This window comes from Bos taurus, chromosome 28, assembly GCF_002263795.3.
Source record: "Bos taurus isolate L1 Dominette 01449 registration number 42190680 breed Hereford chromosome 28, ARS-UCD2.0, whole genome shotgun sequence".
In the NCBI taxonomy this organism is placed as follows: Eukaryota; Metazoa; Chordata; class Mammalia; order Artiodactyla; family Bovidae; genus Bos; species Bos taurus.
The window spans coordinates 6,031,104-6,052,135 of record NC_037355.1 but is presented as its reverse complement, the minus strand read 5'-3'; the positions used below and the strand labels follow the sequence as shown (position 1 = coordinate 6,052,135).

Genomic DNA, 21,032 nt, shown 5'->3' with positions numbered 1-21,032 from the left:
GGTCATAACTTTCCTTCCTAGGAGTAAGCGTCTTTTAATTTCATGGCTACAGTCACCATCTGCAGTGATTATGGAGCCCCCAAAAATAAAGTCTGACACTGTTTCCACTGTTTCCCCATCTATTTCCCATGAAGTGATGGGACCAGATGCCATGATCTTTGTTTTCTGAATGTTGAGCTTTAAGCCAACTTTTTCCACTCTCCTCTTTCACTTTAATCAAGAAGCTTTTGAGTTCCTCTTCACTTTCTGCCAGAAGGGTGATGTCATCTGCATATCTGAGGTTATCAATATTTCTCCCAGCAATCTTGATTCCAGCTTGTGCTTCTTCCAGTCCAGTGTTTCTCATGATGTATTCTGCACATAAGTTAAATAAGCAGGGTGACAATATACAGCCTTGACGAACTCCTTTTCCTATTTGGAACCAGTCTGTTGTTCCATGTCCAGTTCTAACTGTTGCTTTCTGACCTGCATACAGGTTTCTCAAGAGGCAGGTCAGGTGGTCTGGTATTCCCATCTCTTTCAGAATTTTCCACAGTTTATTGTGCTCCACACAGTCAAAGGCTTTGGCATAGTCAGTAAAGTGGAAATAGATGCTTTTCTGGAACTCTCTTGCTTTTTTGAAGATCCAGCGGATATTGGCAATTTGATCTCTGGTTTCTCTGCCTTTTCTAAAACCAGCTTGAACATCTGGAAGTTCACGGTTCACGTATTGCTGAAGCTTGGCTTGGAGAATTTTGAGCATTACTTTACTAGTGTGTGAGATAAGTGCAATTGTGTGGTAGTTTGAGCATTCTTTGGCATTACCTGTCTTTGGGATTGGAATGAAAACTGGCCTTTTCCAGTCCTATGGCCACTGCTGAGTTTTCCAAATTTGCTGGCATATTGAGTGCAGCACTTTCACAGCATCATCTTCCAAGATTTGAAATAGCTCAACTGGAATTCTATCACCTCCACTAGCTTTGTTCGTAGTGATGCTTTCTAAGGCCCACTTGACTTCACATTCCAGGATGTCTGGCTCTAGGTCAGTGATCACACCATCGTGGTTATCTGGGTCGTGAAGATCTTTTTGTACAGTTCTTCTGTGTATTCCTACCATCTCTTCTTAATATCCTCTGCTTCTGTTAGGTCCATACCATTTCTGTCCTTTATCGAGCCCATCTTTGCATGAAATGTTCCCTTGGTATCTCAAATTTTCTTGAAGAGAGCTCTAGTTTTTCCCATTCCGTTGTTTTCTTTGCATTGATTGCTGAGGAAGGCTTTCTTATCTCTCCTTGCTATTCTTTGGAACTCTGCGTTCAGATGCTTATATCTTTCCTTTTCTCCTTTGCTTTTCACTTCTCTTCTCTTCACAGCTATTTGTAAGCTCTCCCCAGACAGCCATTTTGCTTTTTTGCATTTCTTTTCCATGGGGATGGTATTAATCCCTGTCTCCTGTACAATGTCACGAACCTCTGCCCATATTTCATCAGGCACTCTAGCTATCAGATCTAGTCCCTTAAATATATTTCTCATTTCCACTGTATGATCATAAGGGATTTGATTTAGGTCATACCTGAATGGTCTAGTGGTTTTCCCTACTTTCTTCAATTTAAGTCTGAATTTGGCAATAAGGAGTTCATGGTCTGAGCCACAGTCAGCTCACAGTCTTGTTTTTGCTGATTGTATAGAGCTTCTCCATCTTTGGCTGCAAAGAATATAATCAGTCTGATTTCAGTGTTGACCATATGGTGATGTCCATGTGTAGAGTCTTCTCTTGTGTTGTTGGAAGAGGGTGTTTGCTATGACCAGTGCCTTTTCTTGGCAAAACTCTATTAGTCTTTGCCCTGCTTCATTCTGTATTCCAAAGCCAAATTTGCTTGTTACTCCAGGTGTTTCTTGACTTCCTATTTTTGCATTCCAGTCCCCTATAATGAAAAGGACATCTGTTTTGGGTGTTAGTTCTAAAAGGTCTTGTAGGTCTTCACAAAACCATTCAACTTCAGCTTCTTCAGTGTTACTGGTTGGGGCATAGGCTTGGATCACCGTGATATTGAATGGTTTGCCTTGGAAACGAACAGAGATCATTCTGTCATTTTTGAGATTGCATCCAAGTACTGCATTTCGGACTCTTTTGTTGAACATGATGGCTACTCCATTTCTTCTGAGGGATTCTTGCCCGCAGTAGTAGATATAATGGTCATCGGAGTTAAATTCACCCATTCCAGTCCATTTTAGTTTGCTGATTCCTAGAATGTCAACATTCACTCTTGCCATCTCTTGTTTGACCACTTCCAATTTGCCTTGAATCATGGACCTGACATTCCAGGTTCCTATGCAATATTGCTCTTTACAGCATTGGACCGTGCTTCTATCATCAGTCACATCCACAGCTGGGTATTGTTTTTGCTTTGGCTCCATCCCTTCATTCTTTCTGGAGTTATTTCTCCACTGATCTCCAGAATCATATTAGGTACCTACCGACCTGGGGAGTTCCTCTTTCAGTATCCTATCATTTTACCTTTTCATACTGTTCATGGGGTTCTCAAGGCAAGAATACTGAAGTGGTTTGCCATTCCCTTCTCCAGTGGACCACATTCTGTCAGACCTCTCCACCATGACTCGCCCGTCTTGGTGGCCCCACATGGCATGGCTTAGTTTCATTGAGTTAGACAAGGCTGTGGCCCATGAAATTAGATTGACTAGTTTTCTGTGATTATGGTTTGTGTGTCTGCCCTCTGATGCCTCTCGCAATACCTACCATCCTACTTGGGTTTCTCTTACTTTGGACGTGGGGTATCTCTTCACAGCTGCTCCAGCAAAGCACAGCCGCTGCTCCTTACCTTGGATGAGGGGTGTCTCTTCACAGCCTCCCCTCCTGACCTTGAACGTGGAGTAGCTCCTCTCAGCCCTCCTGCACCCACGCAGCCACTACTCTTTGGACTCAACCCCCTCAATTTATGAATATAGTTTAAAGTTGCTGCCAACTAGAAATCACTCATGACAAAGCAAAAACAAAAATACATGAATCCTCTATAGAGGATTCCTTCCTCCTCAGTCTCCCCATATTCCCAAAACCATTTTTCTAAGGGATGTGAGCAGGTTCTGATAAAAATTTAAAACTACACAGAAAAACAAAGAGCCAGAAGAAATAGATTTTCAATCACTTCAGATAGTAGAATTATCAGATACAGATTTTGAAACAACTCTACTTACTATATTTGAAGAAATAAAAGGGTTAATATTTAACAGGCTTCCCTGGTGGCTCAGCTGGTAAAGAATCCACCTGCAACATGGGAGATCTGGGTTCAATCCCTGGGTTGGGAAGATCCCCTGGAGAAGGGAAAGGCTACCCACTCCAGTATTCTGGCCTGGAGAATTCCATGGGCTGTATAGTCCATGGGGTTGCAAAGAGTCTGACACAACTGAGTGACTTTCACTTAGTATTTTAAACCATAGAAAGTATTTAAAATGGTCCAGTATGTTTGAAAGAGAACCCAAAATACCTAAACAAAGTAAAGCAATTAAAGTAAACACACACACACACACACACACACACATGAGAGATTAGATACCTCTGAAGGGAGAATTAGTATCCTGAACGAGCAAGACAGAAGAAAGTATCCGAAATTCAACAATGATAGACCAAAAATTAGGATATATATATATACAACAGATGCAGAGATGTGACAATGGAATAAGAAGATCTAATGTATCTATATATCTCTCTGTCTATATATATAAAATCAGAATTCCAGAAAAAGGGGAGAGAGACTGAAGCATAATGAATGTTTGATGAGGTAATATCTGAGTATTTACCATAACTGATGAAAGACCCTGATCAGAGATTTAAGAATTCTGGTGAATCACAAGGAGGATAAATTAAAGAGGAACACATACTGAGCAGACTGTAGTGAAATGCAGTACACCAAAGACACAGACCATCTTACATTTGTTAAACAAAATGAATAGATTACATTCAAATGAAGGACAGCCTGAATGCTACCTTACCAAGTGGAATAGTAGAAAACAGAAGACAGTTTGATATGTTTAAAGTTCTGTAAAGCAAGTAACTGGCACACTAGAGTTTGATGCCCAGTGAAAATATCTTTCAAGAATAAGGACAAAATAAAAATATTTTAGAAAAATGCTGAGAGACTCTCAGGGAATGTAATTCTGAAAGATAGTCTTCAAGAGAAAGTAATCTCTGATGGTCTAATTTATAAGAAAGCACAAAGAGAAAAGAAAGTAGCAGATGTGTTAGTAAATCTAAGTAAATTTTAACTGTATAAAACCGTGGTGAGTGTATGGTTGGCTTAAAAAATGTGAAACATAATTGACATATGTGACTACAGTAACATATAAGTTTGGATGGGAAGGGAAATGGATACCAGGACTTGTTAAGCTCTTTGTATGTCCAGGAGATGAATTAAAATACTGATTAAATTTAGACTGTGATTATTTAAGCTTGCACAATTGATTGTTTAGTATAACTACTAAAGGACTAGAAACAGAGCATGTAAGCTCCAACCCTGTATGAAAGGAAAAATAGAATAAAAAATGGTTTTTACTAAGTAGAAAATTAAAATAGGACTCTTTTGTCACATTGTCCTTAAAAATCCATTTCAGATGGAATTTTGCACCTAAATATTAGATGACAAACCCTGAAAGCGCTTAGAATCATAATAAAGGAGATTAGCTTTATAATATCAGGGTACAGAAAAAATTTTAACAAAACTTCAAATTCATTAAAATTATCACTTTTGATTTATCAAATAATACTTTCTTCAAATAAGACTTAAAAATATAAGCTACAGAATGGGAAAAGATTTTTAAAATATGTACAGTTGATGAAGCACTAGTGTTATGATGAATATAAAAGTCCCATAAATTATAAGAAAACCAGATATCTCAATTAAAAATGGGCAAATCTCAATGGCCAAAACATGACTACATATGCAGTCTAATAATCAGGAAATTCCAAACAAGTTATCATTTTATACCAACCAGACTGACAAAAAATTGAAGCTCTCATGATACTGCTGCTGCTAAGTCGCTTCAGTTGTGTCTGACTCTGTGCGACCCCATAGACAGCAGCCCACCAGGCTCCCAGTCCCTGGGATTCTCTAGGCAAGAACACTGGAGTGGGTTGCTATTGCCTTCTCCAATGCATGAAAGTGAAAAATGAAAGTGAAGTTGCTCAGTCGTGCCCGACTCCTAGCGACCCCATGGACTGCAGCCCACCAGGCTCCTCCGTCCATGGGATTTTCCAGGCAAGAGTACTGGAGTGGGAAATACATATCTATCCTAGAGCAAATCTTGCACATTTGTACACAGAAGATTGCTCATCATAGCATTTGTCATAAGAACCTCAAACTGAAGCTGCTGGAAATTCCACCTACAGTAGAATGGCCTTTGTCGCAAAGGAAAATAATTTACTAGAGCTATAAATGGTGAATTTTAACCACTTAAAAAGTAGCCATTTATATTTGCCCATTTTTAATTGAGATATCTGGTGTTCTTATAATTTATAAGATATCTCTGATAGCTCAGTTGGTACAGAATCTGCCTGCAATGCCAGAGACCCTGGTTCACTTCCTGGCTGGGCAAGATCCACTGGAGAAGGGCTAGGCTACCTACTCCAGTATTCTTGGGCTTCCTTCGTGGCTCAGTTGGTAAAGCATCTGCCTGAAATGCAGAAGACCTAGGTTCGATCCCTCATTTAGGAAGATCCCCTGGAGAAGGGAATGACTACCCACTCCAGTATTCTGGCCTGAGTCCATTGGGTCACAAAGAGTCAGACACAACTGAGCGACTTTCACTTCACTATATTCATCATGACTCTAGTATTGAGCAGAGGAAACAAGATTCAAACGTATATATATAGTGTGGTGCCATCTATCAGATAAAAATAGGCAAACTCAGCTGCTTATTCTTTGGCATTGCCTTTCTTTGGGATTGGAGTGAAAACTGACCTTTTCCAGTCCTGTGGCCACTGCTGAGTTTTCCAAATTTGCTGGCATATTGAGTGCAGCACTTTCACAGCATCATCTTTCAGGATTTGAAATAGCTCCACTGGAATTCCATCACCTCCACTAGCTTTGTTCATAGTGATGCTTTCTAAGGCCCACTTGACTTCACATTCCAGGATGTCTGGCTCTAGGTGAGTGATCACACCATCATGATTATGTGGATTGTGAAAATCTTTTTTGTACAGTTCTTCTGTGTATTCTTGCCACCTCTTCTTAATGAAATTTCAGATGTTCAAGCTGGTTTTAGAAAAGGCAGAGGAACCAGAGATCAAATTGCCAACATCTGCTGGATCTTCGAAAAAGCAAGAGAGTTCCAGAAAAACATCTATTTCTGCTTTGTTGACTATGCCAAAGCCTTTGACTGTGTGGATCACAATAAACTGTGGAAAATTCTGAAAGAGATGGGAATACCAGACCACCTGACCTGCCGCTTGAGAAACCTGTATGCAGGTCAGGAAGCAACAGTTAGAACTGGACATGGAACAACATACTGGTTCCAAATGGGAAAAGGAGTACGTCAAGGCTGTATACTGTCACCCCGCTTATGTAACTTATATGCAGAGTACATCATGAGAAACACTGGGCCGGAAGAAGCACAAACTGGAATCAAGATTGCCGGGAGAAATATCAATAACCTCAGATAAGCAAATGACACCACCCTTATGGCAGAAACTGTAGAGGAACTAAAAAGCCTCTTGATGAAAGTGGAGAGTGAAAAAGTTGGCTTAAACCTCAACATTCAGAAAACAAAGATCATGGCATCTGGTCCCATCACTTCATGGGAAATAGATGGGGAAAGAGTGTCAGACTTTATTTTTTGGGGCTCCAAAATCACTGCAGATGTTGACTGCAGCCATGAAATTAAAAGACGCTTACTCCTTGGAAGAAGAGTTATGACCAACCTAGACAGCATATTGAAAAGCAAAGACATTACTTTGCCAACAAAGTTCTGTCTACTCAAGGCTATGGTTTTTCCAGTGGTTATATATGGATGTGAGAGTTGGACTGTGAAGAAAGCTGAGTGCCGAAGAATTGATGCTTTTAACTGTGGTGTTGGAGAAGACTCTTGAGAGTCCTTTGGACTGCAAGGAGATCCACCCAGTTCATCCTAAAGGAGATCAGTCCTGGGATTTCTTTGGAAGGTATGATGCTAAAGCTGAAACTCCAGTACTTTGGCCACCTCATGTGAAGAGTTGACTCATTGGAAAAGACTCTGATGATGGGAGGGATTGTGGGCAGGAGGAGAAGGGGACAACAGAGGATGAGATGGGTGGATGGCATCACTGACTCGATGGACGTGAGTTTGAGTGAACTCCAGGAGTTGGTGAGGGACAGGGAGGCCTGGCATGCTGCGATTCATGGAGTCACAAAGAGTCGGACACGACTGAGTGACTGATCTGAACTGATATTAGGTACAAATATGCAGAAATTGAAATGTCAGCAACTTGCTACTAATTTTCCATCACAAAAAACTGTGTAGTGAGCAGGCACAAGGGAAAACAAAGCAAAGTTAGACCAAGGAGTGTTACTAATACTGCAGATACATGGAACATGGCCTGTTAGCTCAGTAGGGTACAATGTTGGCTAACTGACAGAGCTAAAAGCAGTATTAGGGGATCATTAAATTTTTTCTTTCTACAGAATCCAATTAACTGCATTACATAATTACTGACCATATTAAGGTATCACATTGTTATCTGAAAACTCTAAAATCATCAGTTTAAATATATCAATATATCATATCAAAAAGGAATTGTGCCTCTTAAATAATTATTTTGAATGTTACCTGCCAGAAAATCATATAGAATATACATCTGTTTCCCCATCGCCTCCCTTCTTTTCTTTCTGTACAAACCATATGCCTGTTTACCTACATTCCCTCCTTCCCTTTATCTTTTCCTGTCTTTTTAAAATTAAAATGTGAAATTTCTTGCAAGTCATGATGCTGGTTTTCTGACTGAATTGTCATCCAAAGTGACAGGAAGAAATCAGGAGGACAGTTAAATGCAGTAAAAATGACCTGACCCATCTGATGAAAAATCTACATGGCTTGGTTGGGATAATCAATAATACAATGAGGAGATCCACTCTCAACATCAATTTGCCAATTAGCTGCTAAAGTTGCTTTCCACTTCCTATCTCAAAAGTTTACAATTCACACTTTACCCATCTTTATTAAACCTGGGCATCTCGCATCTGATCTGTGATTGTCAAGAAGAACTTTATGCCTCTTACACGTGTAGAAAATCTTCTCTCCCTGGCTAGTGGATGGGAGCATGCTGCTGCTAAGTTGCTTCAGTCATGTCGTGTCTGACTCTGTGTGACCCCACAGACGGCAGCCCACCAGGCTCCCCCGTCCCTGGGATTCTCCAGGCAAGAACACTGGAGTGGGTTGCCATTTCCTTCTCCAATGCGTGAAAGTGAAGTCACTCAGTCATGTCTGACCCTCAGCAACCCCGTGGACTGCAGCCTTCCAGGCTCCTCCGTCCATGGGATTTTCCAGGCAAGAGTACTGGATTGGGGTGCCATTGCTTTCTCATGGCAGTCTGCATTTCCTCTTGCCCCCTTCTGCCTTAGTTTCCCTGATATTCCCCACATGGGAGGTGCTGAATGGTCCATGCAACGTGTGCCATTGGGAATAGATCAGGTAAGTGACGGTCTGAAGATGAAGTGTATCCAGGGGTTAAGATCCTGTCACCCGATTTACCTGGTGACCCAAGGTTGCTGAGAGAAACACAGACAAGCAAACTGTACAGTTGTTTTCTGTTTACAGAAGGATATCTTAAAATCGGATCTCATCATCTGCTTGGTGGCTGCTGTTCTGTCCTTTGCAGTCAGTGCCAGCACTGTGTTCCTGTCCTTGCGAGTATGTATCCATTTAGCTTTGCACTCTTCCCCTCTCCTCATTGTCTGTAATAAACAGAGCCCACTGTGCAGCTCCAGGCTATTGATAGGTTAGTGGAGCCAGAGAAAGAATAGAAAAGAATAGAGAGCGTGGAGGAATATATCCAGGTGTGTTGAGTTATGTCTGAGATGAGTTTTGGCCCACAACACAAAGTTGAGTCACATGTTTTACCCTTGCTGTTTCTCATCCAGGGAATTGTTTGGCTAGCATATCTTGTAGAATCCACCATGAGGATGGTCAACAGTCATAAAACAGGACCACAGCTCACTGCTAAGAGTGGAGAAGGGAGGACTCACCAAATCAGGAATGAGATGGAAGTCACAGAGCCAAAAAGATTGTCAGAACATAATTTTCAGTTGGAAAAACAACAGTATAGTGAGCCAGATGGGATTTCTGGCTAGAGGTTCTCGCGGACATTTGCTGTCTCACTTTTCTATCAGTGAAGAAAAGTCTGTTAGCTAAATTTGTTATTCTCCATCTCATCTTTAAAAAAAAAAACAACAAGCAAGAAAAAGTTTTCTAATGGGCAGAATATCTCAGCCTTTTGTGCACTCCGTCTTGGTGGTTCTCAATGCAGAGACCAAATTTCAAGTGCTGCGGGAGAAATTTTCAGAGGCCTGAAGAAAGAGCTGAGTTTGGCTGTGTGTGCTTTAGGAGGAGCAGAGAAGGTTCTGGATTATTGACAGGCATCCTTCCCCACGCTTCCAGCTACGCACTGACTCTTATCTTCTTCTGTTGCAGCCTTTTCTCAGCATTGTGCTCTTCGCCCTGGCTGGAGCCGTGGGGTTTGTAACCCACTACCTGCTCCCCCAGCTGCGCAAGCATCACCCATGGATGTGGATTTCACACCCCATCCTTAAAAGCAGAGAGTATCAGCAACGGGAAGTGAGAGGTGAGTAAGGTATCCCTCATACAAATAGGGTGTGGTGAGAGGTCTGCTTTATACTGAGAGTGTGCACAGCTGTGCAAATGCACTTAGTGCTGTGGAAATGTACCCTTAAATATGGTGATGTACGGATTACTTTATGTGTGTGTATTTGTTGTGTTAGTCACTCAGTTTTGTCCAACTTTTTGCAACCCCATGGACTGTAGCCGGCCAGTCTTCTCTATCCGTGGAATTCTCCAGGTGAGAATACTGGAGTGGGTTGCCATTCCCTTTTCTAGGGGATCATCCCGACCCAGGGATCAAACCCAGGTCTCCTGAATTGCAGGCAAATTCTTTACCATCTGAGCCACCAGGGAAGTGTGTATTTCACTGCAGTAGATAAAGGACAGCATGTGTACCTTGAAGTGTACATTAATGTTCCCGGAACAAGAAAGTTGAAGTGGAGTGAATTAGAAGTCTGTTTTATGAAAATGATTGGTTGTTATTATTGAGGAAAATTTCATTTATATCATTCAGACCTGAACGTTATACTGTTCCACTTTCAGCTTATGGGGGACCAAGAATAGCATCACTCAACTTGCCTTGTCATCTTCCACAAAACCAGAGGTGGGATGTAGCAGAGGCACCTTTGAATTTTGATCCATGAACCCTTGAAATTTTATTGAATTTGCAGTGCTCACCTAGAACTAGACCCACAGCCCGACCTGGACTTGACTGAGCAGTTTTCATGGCTGACTCTGGCCACCATTAAGTAACAGCCTGGTCATTACATTAAGTAATGACCCTAACAGTGTTTGAGCTTCTAAGTAAAAAAGTCAGAAATTTCCCTGTTAGGTCTCTCCAGGCTCTGATTGAACAGATGGCAGATGGATTGATTTATCCCCATTTTTCAGATATATTGGGCACGGTTTATAGCTATAGTTTGTAACTAACCCATGATGCTAGGTCTGCACAGAACCATCTAGCTCACTGTAATTTCTCCATTGTTAAATGAGTCATCTGGTCATCTCCACCTTCAGACAGGAGGGTATATGAGTAACACCAAGGTTTGCTGACTCAAACTCATAGTTTTCTGACTCAAGGTTTGCTGGACTCCGCCAGGTTTGTCATCAATAACTCCAGTAGACTAGTACTGAAATGATTTAGTGTTGTTTCGAAGACTCCTAAGAACTCAGGTACCACAGTCCCATATGTTTCCACTGCGGAAAGAATTTAGCAAAAGGCAAAGAGATAAGAAGTGGTTTATTAGAATAGGATGCTTGTGAGGGTTACAGGTGAGTACGCGAGAGGATGCCATGGCCAGAACTTACTGGGCTACAGTTTTAAAGTCAAAGGAAAAGTGGAGAGGGTAGAAGATCTTTGTTATTCTTGAGTAGATGCCATGCTTCCATCATCAGTTCCTCCCGCAGGTTGGGCAGGGGAGTTTTCTTGTCCCTACTAGGGACACAAATGATTGCTTTTTGTGTGTACAGAGAGCATGGCCTTTCTGGGCTCCCTGGGCAGGATGTGGGTCTCAGGCCTCCATTGTTTTATTGTTTGGGGGCAAGTCTCATGATTCTGCTGTGTGTTTTTGCTGCTGAGCAAGCCTGCTTGGTTTTGTGGTTAAGCAAACCTGCGTTCTTGAGTGATTGTTAATTTACAGGGGTCTCCCATATTTTTTTACTTACAATCCCCTAGTGAGATTAACCATTTAAGTACCCACTTCATCTCTTCACTCTTTTCCTATCAGTGTGACCAAAGTAAAAGGGCAGAGGGGAATTAATTTAAGAAGAAATAAAATAATCACTTATGATGCTGCCAGGAATAGAGACCATGTCTGAGTGGCTGCCAGCAGCTGCCTTAATTTGAAACAGTGACATCAGTAAAACGGGGTTTTGCTTAGAGGAGAGACATGGCCTAATGGACCTGCTGCCAGCATAGGGTTTAGAAGGCAGTGGAGGCAGTTCAGACTGTCCTGCCTTTGGGTGTTTATTATTCCCACTTACAGCACTAGTGGCTCGCCAAAGATCAAGCTGCATAATACAGTTTTTAAATGCTGTGTTCAATCTTGTGTGCTGCTGCTGCTACATAAATGCAAATTACTATCAGTAATATAAAAATTGAAGGAAGATGAGCTCAGAGTAGGTGCAGGTGATAATGGTCAGTTCACGTTACATCCACCTAGACAGAAAGTGAAGGAAGGTAGCAGCGTTGGTCACTCAGTCATGTCCAACTCTTTGCAACCCAATGGACTGTGTAGCTCACCAGGCTCCTGTCCATGGAATTCTCCAGACAAGAATACTGGAGTGGGTTGCCATTCCTTTCTCCAGGAGATCTTCCTGACCCAGGGATCAATCCCAGGTCTCCCTCATTGCAGGCAGATTCTTTACCGTCTGAGCAGTCCATCCAAACCAGTGCCTGCATGTGGGTCAGTCAAGCAACATAAAGAAAAGACGAGTTTCTTTAGGACTTCTGCAGTGTCAGGGTCGCATTTGCCTTTCGTTTCCTTAACTTATTATTGAAAGACTAGGTTTTGTTGACATTAGTGGAGTATTGTTTCGGCCTCAGTGGTAAGTAGTTGATGGGGATTTGAGGTCAGATGCTTTCAGTTGGGAAACTGCATATCTATATCTGTATCATCGTTTCTATGCCTGTACCTAGATACTTAAATGCCTTTGGGTTGAGGACAGAGAACTTGACAAGAGAGAGAAAAATAAGACAGATCAGTGTAGACTCCTCTTGTTGTGGCAGTTCAGAGTGTGCAATTCAACACTGAAAGATAAGAGTGAGCTGTGGAAAACTTGGAATTTGTGTGTGTGTGTGATTGTTTTTTACCCCTGAATCTAAAAGAACCCAGCCTAGGTTGGAATCATTTAGATATTTTAAATCTGAATGATCTTTTCAAGACAAAGTTCAAGAGCGAGAAAGGAGAGTGTGTTTGTATGCTGATGTCCCCTCTTGAAGGACTGAGTGGGTGGGCAGCTCTGAGCCTCTGCCCTTTACGATAGGCGGGAGACATTCCCCTTGGTACCATGGGCTTCAACAGAGACTTGGTGGATATGCCTCACTTGCCTACATTAGCTGTTTATAATCTACCTGAAATCCAGCCAAGAGTAATAGATTTAACATGTCAGGCTCGTAATGAAAAACAGATTGCATTTCAAAATTGTGTGTTAGAAGGAAAATCCAAATACTTAAAATGTGTTAGTATGAAAGTATTAAAGACCATTTACCTATTTTGATATCATCCACAGCCTGTTTTCTCACTTCCTCCTCTTGGCTGCCTTTCTGCCTTTTAGGTATTTCATTCTTTATTCCTTCTACTAGCCAGAAAACATGCATAGGAAATTCAAGCTGATCACATACCTTTAATGTGAGAATGTGTCAAATCTTCTTTCTCATATGATCACAGAATGTTTTGGAAAAGCAGAGCAGGGCTGGTAGTACTGTGATCCCTGGTCGTGCAGTAGACATAGCTAACAGAGAACAGTCCTAAAACGGGCCAGTGGCAGACTTTACCACTCAGCTGGAATTGGCATGTGAGACAAGGCCTGAGTGTTGTGTATGTCTTGACGTCTATGTAATACTATGCCACCACTTTACTGGGAGGAAACTGACACCCAGAGATGTCAAGGGACGTTGACCCAGGTCCCACTAAGTTTGTGGCCGGTGAATGATCAGAACCCAGGTGATCTCACTCCCTCTGGTCATATACTATTTCTGCAACCTATATTGCTCTTACTGCACTGGGAAGATGGTGTGCCAAAAAACACACAAAAAAGCAAATAACAACAAAACCAACAACCAGTAGAAGGCTCAGACCCTGAGTGAGCAGGTTATAGTTAACTTCATGTCCATTGGTTGTATGCGTGCTCAGTCGTGTCTGACTCTGTCTTTGTGACCTATGAACTGTAGCCTGCCAGGCTTCTCTGTCCATGGAATTTTTCCAGGCAAGAATACTGCAGTGAGTTGCCATTTCCTTCTTCAAGGGATTTTCCTGACCCAGAGATCAAACCTGGGTCTCTTACATCTCTTGCATTGGCAGACAGGTTCTTTACCACTGAGCTATCCGGGAAGCCCAACTGGCATGCCCATTGGTTAAGCTGTTCTAACTGGTTGGTTCTGTGTATTAAATGGAAATAAATGAGATTTTAAAATTAAATGTTGGATTAGGATCTGGAGCATGGTAGGTATTTAATAATATTGATGGAATGAATGAATGACTGATTGGTGCTTTGTAAATTCACTGAAGGAAGAGTTCCCCACAGACAGAAAAAGCCCAGAAGTAAAGGCTTGTTTGAAGGACTCTAGTCTATGTGTATGGAGAAGGCAATGGCACCCCACTCCAGTACTCTTGCCTGGAAAATCCCATGGATGGAGGAGCCTGGTGGGCTGCAGTCCATGGGGTCGCTAAGAGTTGGACACGACTGAGCGACTTCACTTTCACTTTCCACTTTCATGCATTGGAGAAGGAAATGGCAACCCACTCCAGTGTTCTTGCCTGGAGAATCCCAGGTACATGGGAGCCTGGTGGGTTGCCGTCTATGGGGTCGCACAGAGTCGGACATGACTGAAGCGACTTAGCAGCAGCAGCAGCAGTCTATGTGTATAATAAGATGCATACATAGAGACTCATCCCACAGCAAAATATGGTTGCAGGAAAAGCTTAAGCTGTAATTTTTGGATGCATTAGAATAAATGGATGAAAGGTATAGAAATCATTAAAATATCAATTGAAAAATCTCATTTGCATTTTAATTTAACCAAATTCACTATTATAAAGCTAATTCACAATTGAGTCCTCAGTTTGTAATCCTTAAATGAGATTTACTGTGCATTTTAACAAATCTTGCCTGTTGATTTGCAGATAGACTGGTTTCTCCATGTGAAAGACTCGGTTCTGACGGATGCTGCTTTTTCTAATGTGTTTTTCATTTATAATTCCCTGGTGGCTCAGCTGGTAAAGAATCTACCTGCAGTGCCAGAGACCTAGGTTTGATCCCTATCAATCCCTGGGTTGGAAAGATCCCCTGGAGAAAGGAATGGCTGCCCACTCCAGGATTATGGCCCGGAGAATTCCATGGACTATCCATGGGGTCACAAAGAGTCAGACATGACCGAGTGACTTTCACTTCACTAATACATACTGTTAAAAGCCAAACAGGACAAGTTGTGATGAAAAGCAGCCGTCCCTGGTCAACTTTTTCCTGTATGATTCGTCCTTACTTTTGACTCTAGGTCTTTCTTCTGGTATTTACCATAATTCTTCCAAATAATGTGCATGTTCTCATCTTTGTTAATATTTCAGATTTGCCTGTCTACTGACTTTCTGTTACGAATAATAAAGATCTCTCTCTTCTCTTTCCTTATGTATGAACATTTTCCCCTACTCCTTCCTCCTAATATGATTTTTGTTGAACATATATTCAGTTTTTTCCTAATCATATATGTGTATGTCATATAGCAAGTCTGATTGTTCATGTCTAGTTCGGTAGTGTACCATGCTTGCATTTCCTTTCTTGTTTAGATTTCTGTTTTTGCATCTCCTAGCCTTTCCAATTTCTGTTCTGTTTTTGTGTGTCCTGCCTTTCCAATAACTATGTAAAATATCTCTTGACTTAATTTTCCACACAGGCACACTTGAAAAATACTCTTTTACTTCCATCCTTTCCCAGACTCTCTCTGGAACCTGTTTCAATTGTTCCTTGTTTATTCCCTTTGAATGAAACACATCCTCTGGCTACTTCAGGGGAAGGGTGCATGGTAGGGAAATGTTTTGAGACTTCATCTATCTCAAAATGTTTTCATTCTACTTTGCACTTAACAGAGAGCTTGGAGTGTGTAGCTTGTGAGGGGTAAGCACTTCTTTCGGAATCCTAAGCTAATGTCCCATTGTTTTCTATCTCCTGTTGCTGCTGGTGAAAAGTCTGATGTCTTCCCGGCTCCTGGTCCTTTATATGTGACCAGATGTTACCATGCAGGAAGCTTTTGGAAAGTTTAGGAGGGAATGAAACTGTCATGGCCCAGAGAACAGGCTCTGAACAAGGCAGGGCTCAGATCCTATCTCTGTCCCTATTAGTGGGGCTTAACTTTTGTGATTCATCTATGATGATGGGTTCCTACAACAAAGATTTATTGGGGGATGAAATGAATCGAGGCAATACATGTAAAGCATTTGGCAAGGTCCTTGTGCGGCAGACTGCACTCAGTAAGCACATCCTGCTGCTCCTCTTCTCCAGGCTTCTGCATTCAGTTATTTTACACCTTGTTTTGTGCCTCATTTCACCCACTGTGCTATAAGTTGGCGACCCTTTATGATCTGGATAGACATGTTGTGAAATTTTTGCCGGCAGGTGATAGTACTGCTAAAATGACCTAGCTTACAGAATTTCCATGGGGATTAACTCCAACCAGATAAAATCTTTTGAAATGTATATAGCGCTAGAGGAAAGAATAAGGCATGTCTGATTTTACAACCTAAAGGCTGTACTGGGGTCTATGGGACGGTCTCATCTTCACGTGTGTGATGAGGAAACACTATGGTTCTGGAAAGGAGGATGTATCCTTACCCCCTTTGTCTCTCTATATAGAGAGATGCTAGCATCAAGAGATAGAGACCTAGGAAACCCTCCAATGCCTCTTTAATTCAGAATGACTCAGCTGAACCAGTGCCACCTGAGAAACAGTCTCATTTGCTACAGTGCTTCTGAAAGAGTGTTACAAATGCCACAGAAGTGGCTAGGGCTGATGTGTCAGAAAATCACCTGCCAGCTGGCAGCCTGCCTTATGTATTGCCAATGTTCTTATTATTTTCATGTACCTTCTCTTCCCTTCCTCTTCTTTCCCTTCTTGCCTGGCTCTGCTTCTTCTCCTCTTATCTTCTGGCCCATCTCCTCCCAGTCGACTGGGGAACTTACCTTCCTGTGTCAGTCTGCACAGGCTGGAGGGGGCTGCCGGGGACTGGCAGTGGAACCAGGCTTACACAGCAGCAGGAAGACAGACAGATGGAATCCAGTGTTCTTTGCTCACAGGGGAGCGAGGCAGAGGGAGTCTTAGAGAAGCACAGGCCAACCCCAGGCAGCATTAAGAGAGAAAGGGTTTGGGGACAGAGTTCAGCCGTCAGCTGCCAACCTCAGACTCCCACTCTCTCTCCAGCAAGCCATGGAATTTTTATCAGGTGCCCCCTGGGGTTCTCCTAGACTGCTGATAAATTTAAAACAATGCAGAAGTAAAATAATTGGGGAAAGATTAAAAAAAAAACACTAACATTGAAAATTAGCCAGTCTTTTTGTTTGGCTGCTCCATGAGGCATGTGGGATCTTAGTTCCCTGACCAAGGATCGAACCCATGCCCCTGGCATGGAAGTGTGAAGTCTTAACCAGTGGACCACCAGGGAAGTCCCTGTAAGCCTTACTGTGCTGGATTTGATGTATGCAGGCCAGCACTGCAGCAGCTTTGAGCTCTCTGGGCCGAGCGTGCATGGCAAGGCAGGCCTGAGAGAAGGAGGAACGATGCCCGTTCCCAGCTAGAGTAGGTGAGGCCCCTGTGATGGGGGCTGACTCAGGCTCCCTGCCATGCATCTGTTGGGATCTTATCTAAAATCACGTAACCCTCACAGTGCTTTATGATATGATAATTGACGTAGATGCCCGTGGAAAAATAGAATTACGGTTTTAAAATAATCTTGTCATTGAAATAACATATACATCATACTTTACTTGAGGGGAGGAATCCTGATTGTGCAAGTTTGTCGTTCATCAAGTGCCTGCTACGTACCAGGTGCTGTGCTGGGTGTCGATGATACAGAAATGGAAAAGAGCATAATCCTTGCTCTTGGCAAGATGGTTGTTCTCACGAGAAGTGTCTTCCTTCAGTGCCCATGGTGAGCACATCTGAAAGTTTCTCTTAACCCTTTTTTTTGTGAACATTTTGACCTAACCATCTTTATGTGAAAAATTGATAAATGATTCACTAGTATTTTTAGTTTAAATACTATGGATTAATATTAGTAGAGGACCTTTCTACCAAGAAGGGAGAGTACATTAGTTCCCGAGTCTCATAAGAATTTCTCCATCCCTTTGAGGAGATGTGAAGAATATATTTTTAATCCCCACTGAATTGATGAAAAAAAAAATTCAGTGGGATGGTTTTGGGGAAATGAGCTAAACATTTTAAAAAATTGAATTAGACTTTGTATCAAATGAAAATCCAGATGGATTAAAGATTTAAATTGTTTTAAAGAAAGAAAAGAACCAGAATAGCACTGCAAAAAATATAGGTCAAGTTATATAATCTTAGTTAGGGAAAGAGAAAAAGAATTTTTCAAACATGATTCCAAACTCAAAAATCACCAAAGAAACAACTGAAAAATTGTATTCCTTGAAATATATGAGCTTTATTATTGTGATTCCTGAACGTTCCCACCTTGTATTTCTCTAAGATGTTTACCATGATATTGAACCTGGTAATAGTTATTAAGCAGTTCAAACATATTTATGGACACTGTCACATGCCAAGGACCATGTGAATGCTGATGAAGCACTTGGGAGGGAGGCCAGCACGATCTCACCCCAGGACAAAAGAAAGGGGGAACACTTTGGCCAGGAGGAGATCCTGAACTCCTATGAGGCAGGCAGTGCCTCACCACGAAAGCCCCCGCTTCTCAAACTTTGTTCTCTTAAGTGTCTGCTTTTGTTATTTATGTCAATGATCTGTGATGTTGCCTGAATCGCCTGAGTGGCTTCTATGAACAGAGTACAGTGCTGAATGTCAAATATGAGGAAGAAAGACAGCCCTGGACCCCTGGCTGTGCTAAAGAGATGAACATTCATCACACAGATTAATATATTTATAAGGTGTTTAAAGTCCAGTGAAGGAAAAGTATAGGGGGCTAGGAGGGAGTTATAAAGGGATCTTAATTTAGATTTGAAGGGGAAAGAAAGGCTTCTTTGAGAAAGCGCAACTAATTAAAACCTGAAAGATAATGAGGGGGTTAGCCCTCAAAATGGGGGAGAAAAAGCCACAGGCTCACTTTGAATTGGCGTATTTGGGAATGGGAAGGTCGTGAGGACCTTGGGTTTATCTGAAACAGAATTTTAGGCTCTGAGTGATGGGGTGGTGTGATTTGCTTTACATTTAAGAATAATGATTCAATTCCTGCTACTGATTTGGGTAGCTAAACCTGTTTTTTAAGAGAATAAACCTTGACATGTATACATTTCAGTGGTAAGGACTTGGCCCAGCAAGAAAGATGAGAGTGAGAAATGCTCATAGGAAAAGCAGTTGCTTATAATAAGGGGGCACCACCAGCTTGGATGCAGTGAATCTATTTCACAGGGCCTCTCTGCCTTACATGCCTTGGTGTGACCAGGCGAGTTGAACCCGAGGTGCACCCCTATAAATATGTCGCTACAAAGCAGGAAGCCTCATGATCGTGAAGCTTGTCAGTCATAATTCAAGATTTGAATTGGAACAAATTGTCTTCCTTTTATCTTAAAGATAAAAATATCCTGAGGATTTTTTTTATTAACTTTTAATTATTAAGAGGCTCTAGTTTTAGTAACATAAACATCTAAATAAAACACAACCTGAAAAGCATTCAGTCAAGATAAATTACATGTAAATTTGTAAGTGGTGGAGTTAGTTTGCATTCTTTTTCTCAAGGGCCTAATATTTCAGGGAAAAGGGAAATAATAATGTTAAAAAAATATCTTTTTATAGTCTCTTTGCGTATTTGGAACATTACAGAAAGACAGTTATAAACTATCATTGCAAAGATTTTCTTTTTAACTTGACTTTGTGTGAATACTGAGACAATCTGGGGACTTAAACGTATTTATCATGTTACTGCCTTTGTAAGCTTTTCGTCCTGTTAGTTTTTCATGGCCACTCTCATGATGAAGGATTAACTTTAATCTTTCAGAATTCAGAATTCTGGATTGCACTTGTGTTTTAACTTTCTCCTACATTATTATTCATGTTTATATTTGCTTCCCTTCTACTTCCAAATAGAAACATCCAGTACATTTACCTGTTAAACATTTTCTACAATCTAGAGATTGTAGCCTTTCACTGGAATAATTGAACTTGGTAGAAGGATTCTAGAGATATATAAGAATGAGCATGAAATTGATTTGCCTTCAGTTCAGTTTCAATGTGCAGTAGTAGCAGAACTTGAAGTCAGGAGTAGGGCATTGGTGACCTCTGGGATTCGCTATCCACTGTGTCCTTCCTAGATATTTATTTGAACTCCCTTTCCACATCCTTTTCCATTCCCACTTTGACTAGATGTTATGCAGAATACCAACCGTGGAACCCCTGCCCTGGGGCGAATCATCACCTAAAGTGTTTTCCTCTTTACATGTAGTCTGTATACCCACGCTTGCTGGTGTATGCAGACAGTGTAAAATGTGTTCACAGTCCCTGCAACTAGAGATTCAGAATTAATCAGTGGGAGGCACGTGGGGCTTCTGTATCACATTGAGATGTCAGCTGTTGTCCCTTTCAATTCCCTGGCAGCACCTCAGGTAGTAAGCTAGAGCTGAATTATGCAGTGCAACCAGTCTTTTTTTTTTTTCATTCCAGGGGTGCTATTAAATAGTAAAGGTTTTTGCAACTTATGAATGAATTGATTTCTACTCCTCTTGAAGTTTTTTTTATCCTTCAGAAGTCCAGCAGACAACTGTTTTGCAGCTATCATCTTGCTTCTAAGTAGAAACCCAGTTATTAAAGACCCAAGGCCTTACCTGTTCATATGTGTTATTTTGGCCATATTGAATGCTAGTCCTACAAGCTTGCTGTTCTAAAGGCAGACAGCAGACTAGTGCTTACAAGCCAAGACTTTTACAGCCTGACTCTCTTAGCTACATGCCTTACAGTCTTGTCTTTGATGTAGTTTCACACATATGCACAGAGGGTTAATATCTTACTAAATAAGTACTTCTGCTCTCAAATATTTGGAAAGATATGGATGATGAATTCGGAGCTTATTAGTGATTTCTATATTATTTGATATTCATTGCTTTGTGTGTTTCTGGAATGGATAAACTGAAATTTATGGCAAACCCATATTTGTTATCATTATCTGCAGTAAATCTTTGCACACTGCAATGGGATTGTCTGCCTACACTCAATCAGCTTTATGCCCACTTACTGGAATATATCATCTACTGAAATTAAATATGACAAGCATTTGAAAATCTGGATCATACTCCCCTATCCACATGGCACCCAGGTCACTCTTGGGTGATGAATC

The 21,032-nt window shown here is 41.4% G+C and overlaps 1 protein-coding gene across 2 annotated transcripts in view; it reads left to right on the top strand.

Annotated features, from left to right (window-relative positions):
• PCNX2 (pecanex 2) overlaps nucleotides 1–21,032 on the top strand; it is a 310,678-nt gene that overhangs the window by 134,726 nt on the left and 154,920 nt on the right. For both annotated transcript variants that reach the window (XM_002698790.7, XM_005226237.5), the window contains 2 exons: nucleotides 8,782–8,874; nucleotides 9,655–9,805. In XM_002698790.7, the coding sequence (XP_002698836.1) occupies nucleotides 8,782–8,874; nucleotides 9,655–9,805 (244 nt within the window). The remainder of the gene's footprint in view (nucleotides 1–8,781; nucleotides 8,875–9,654; nucleotides 9,806–21,032) is intronic.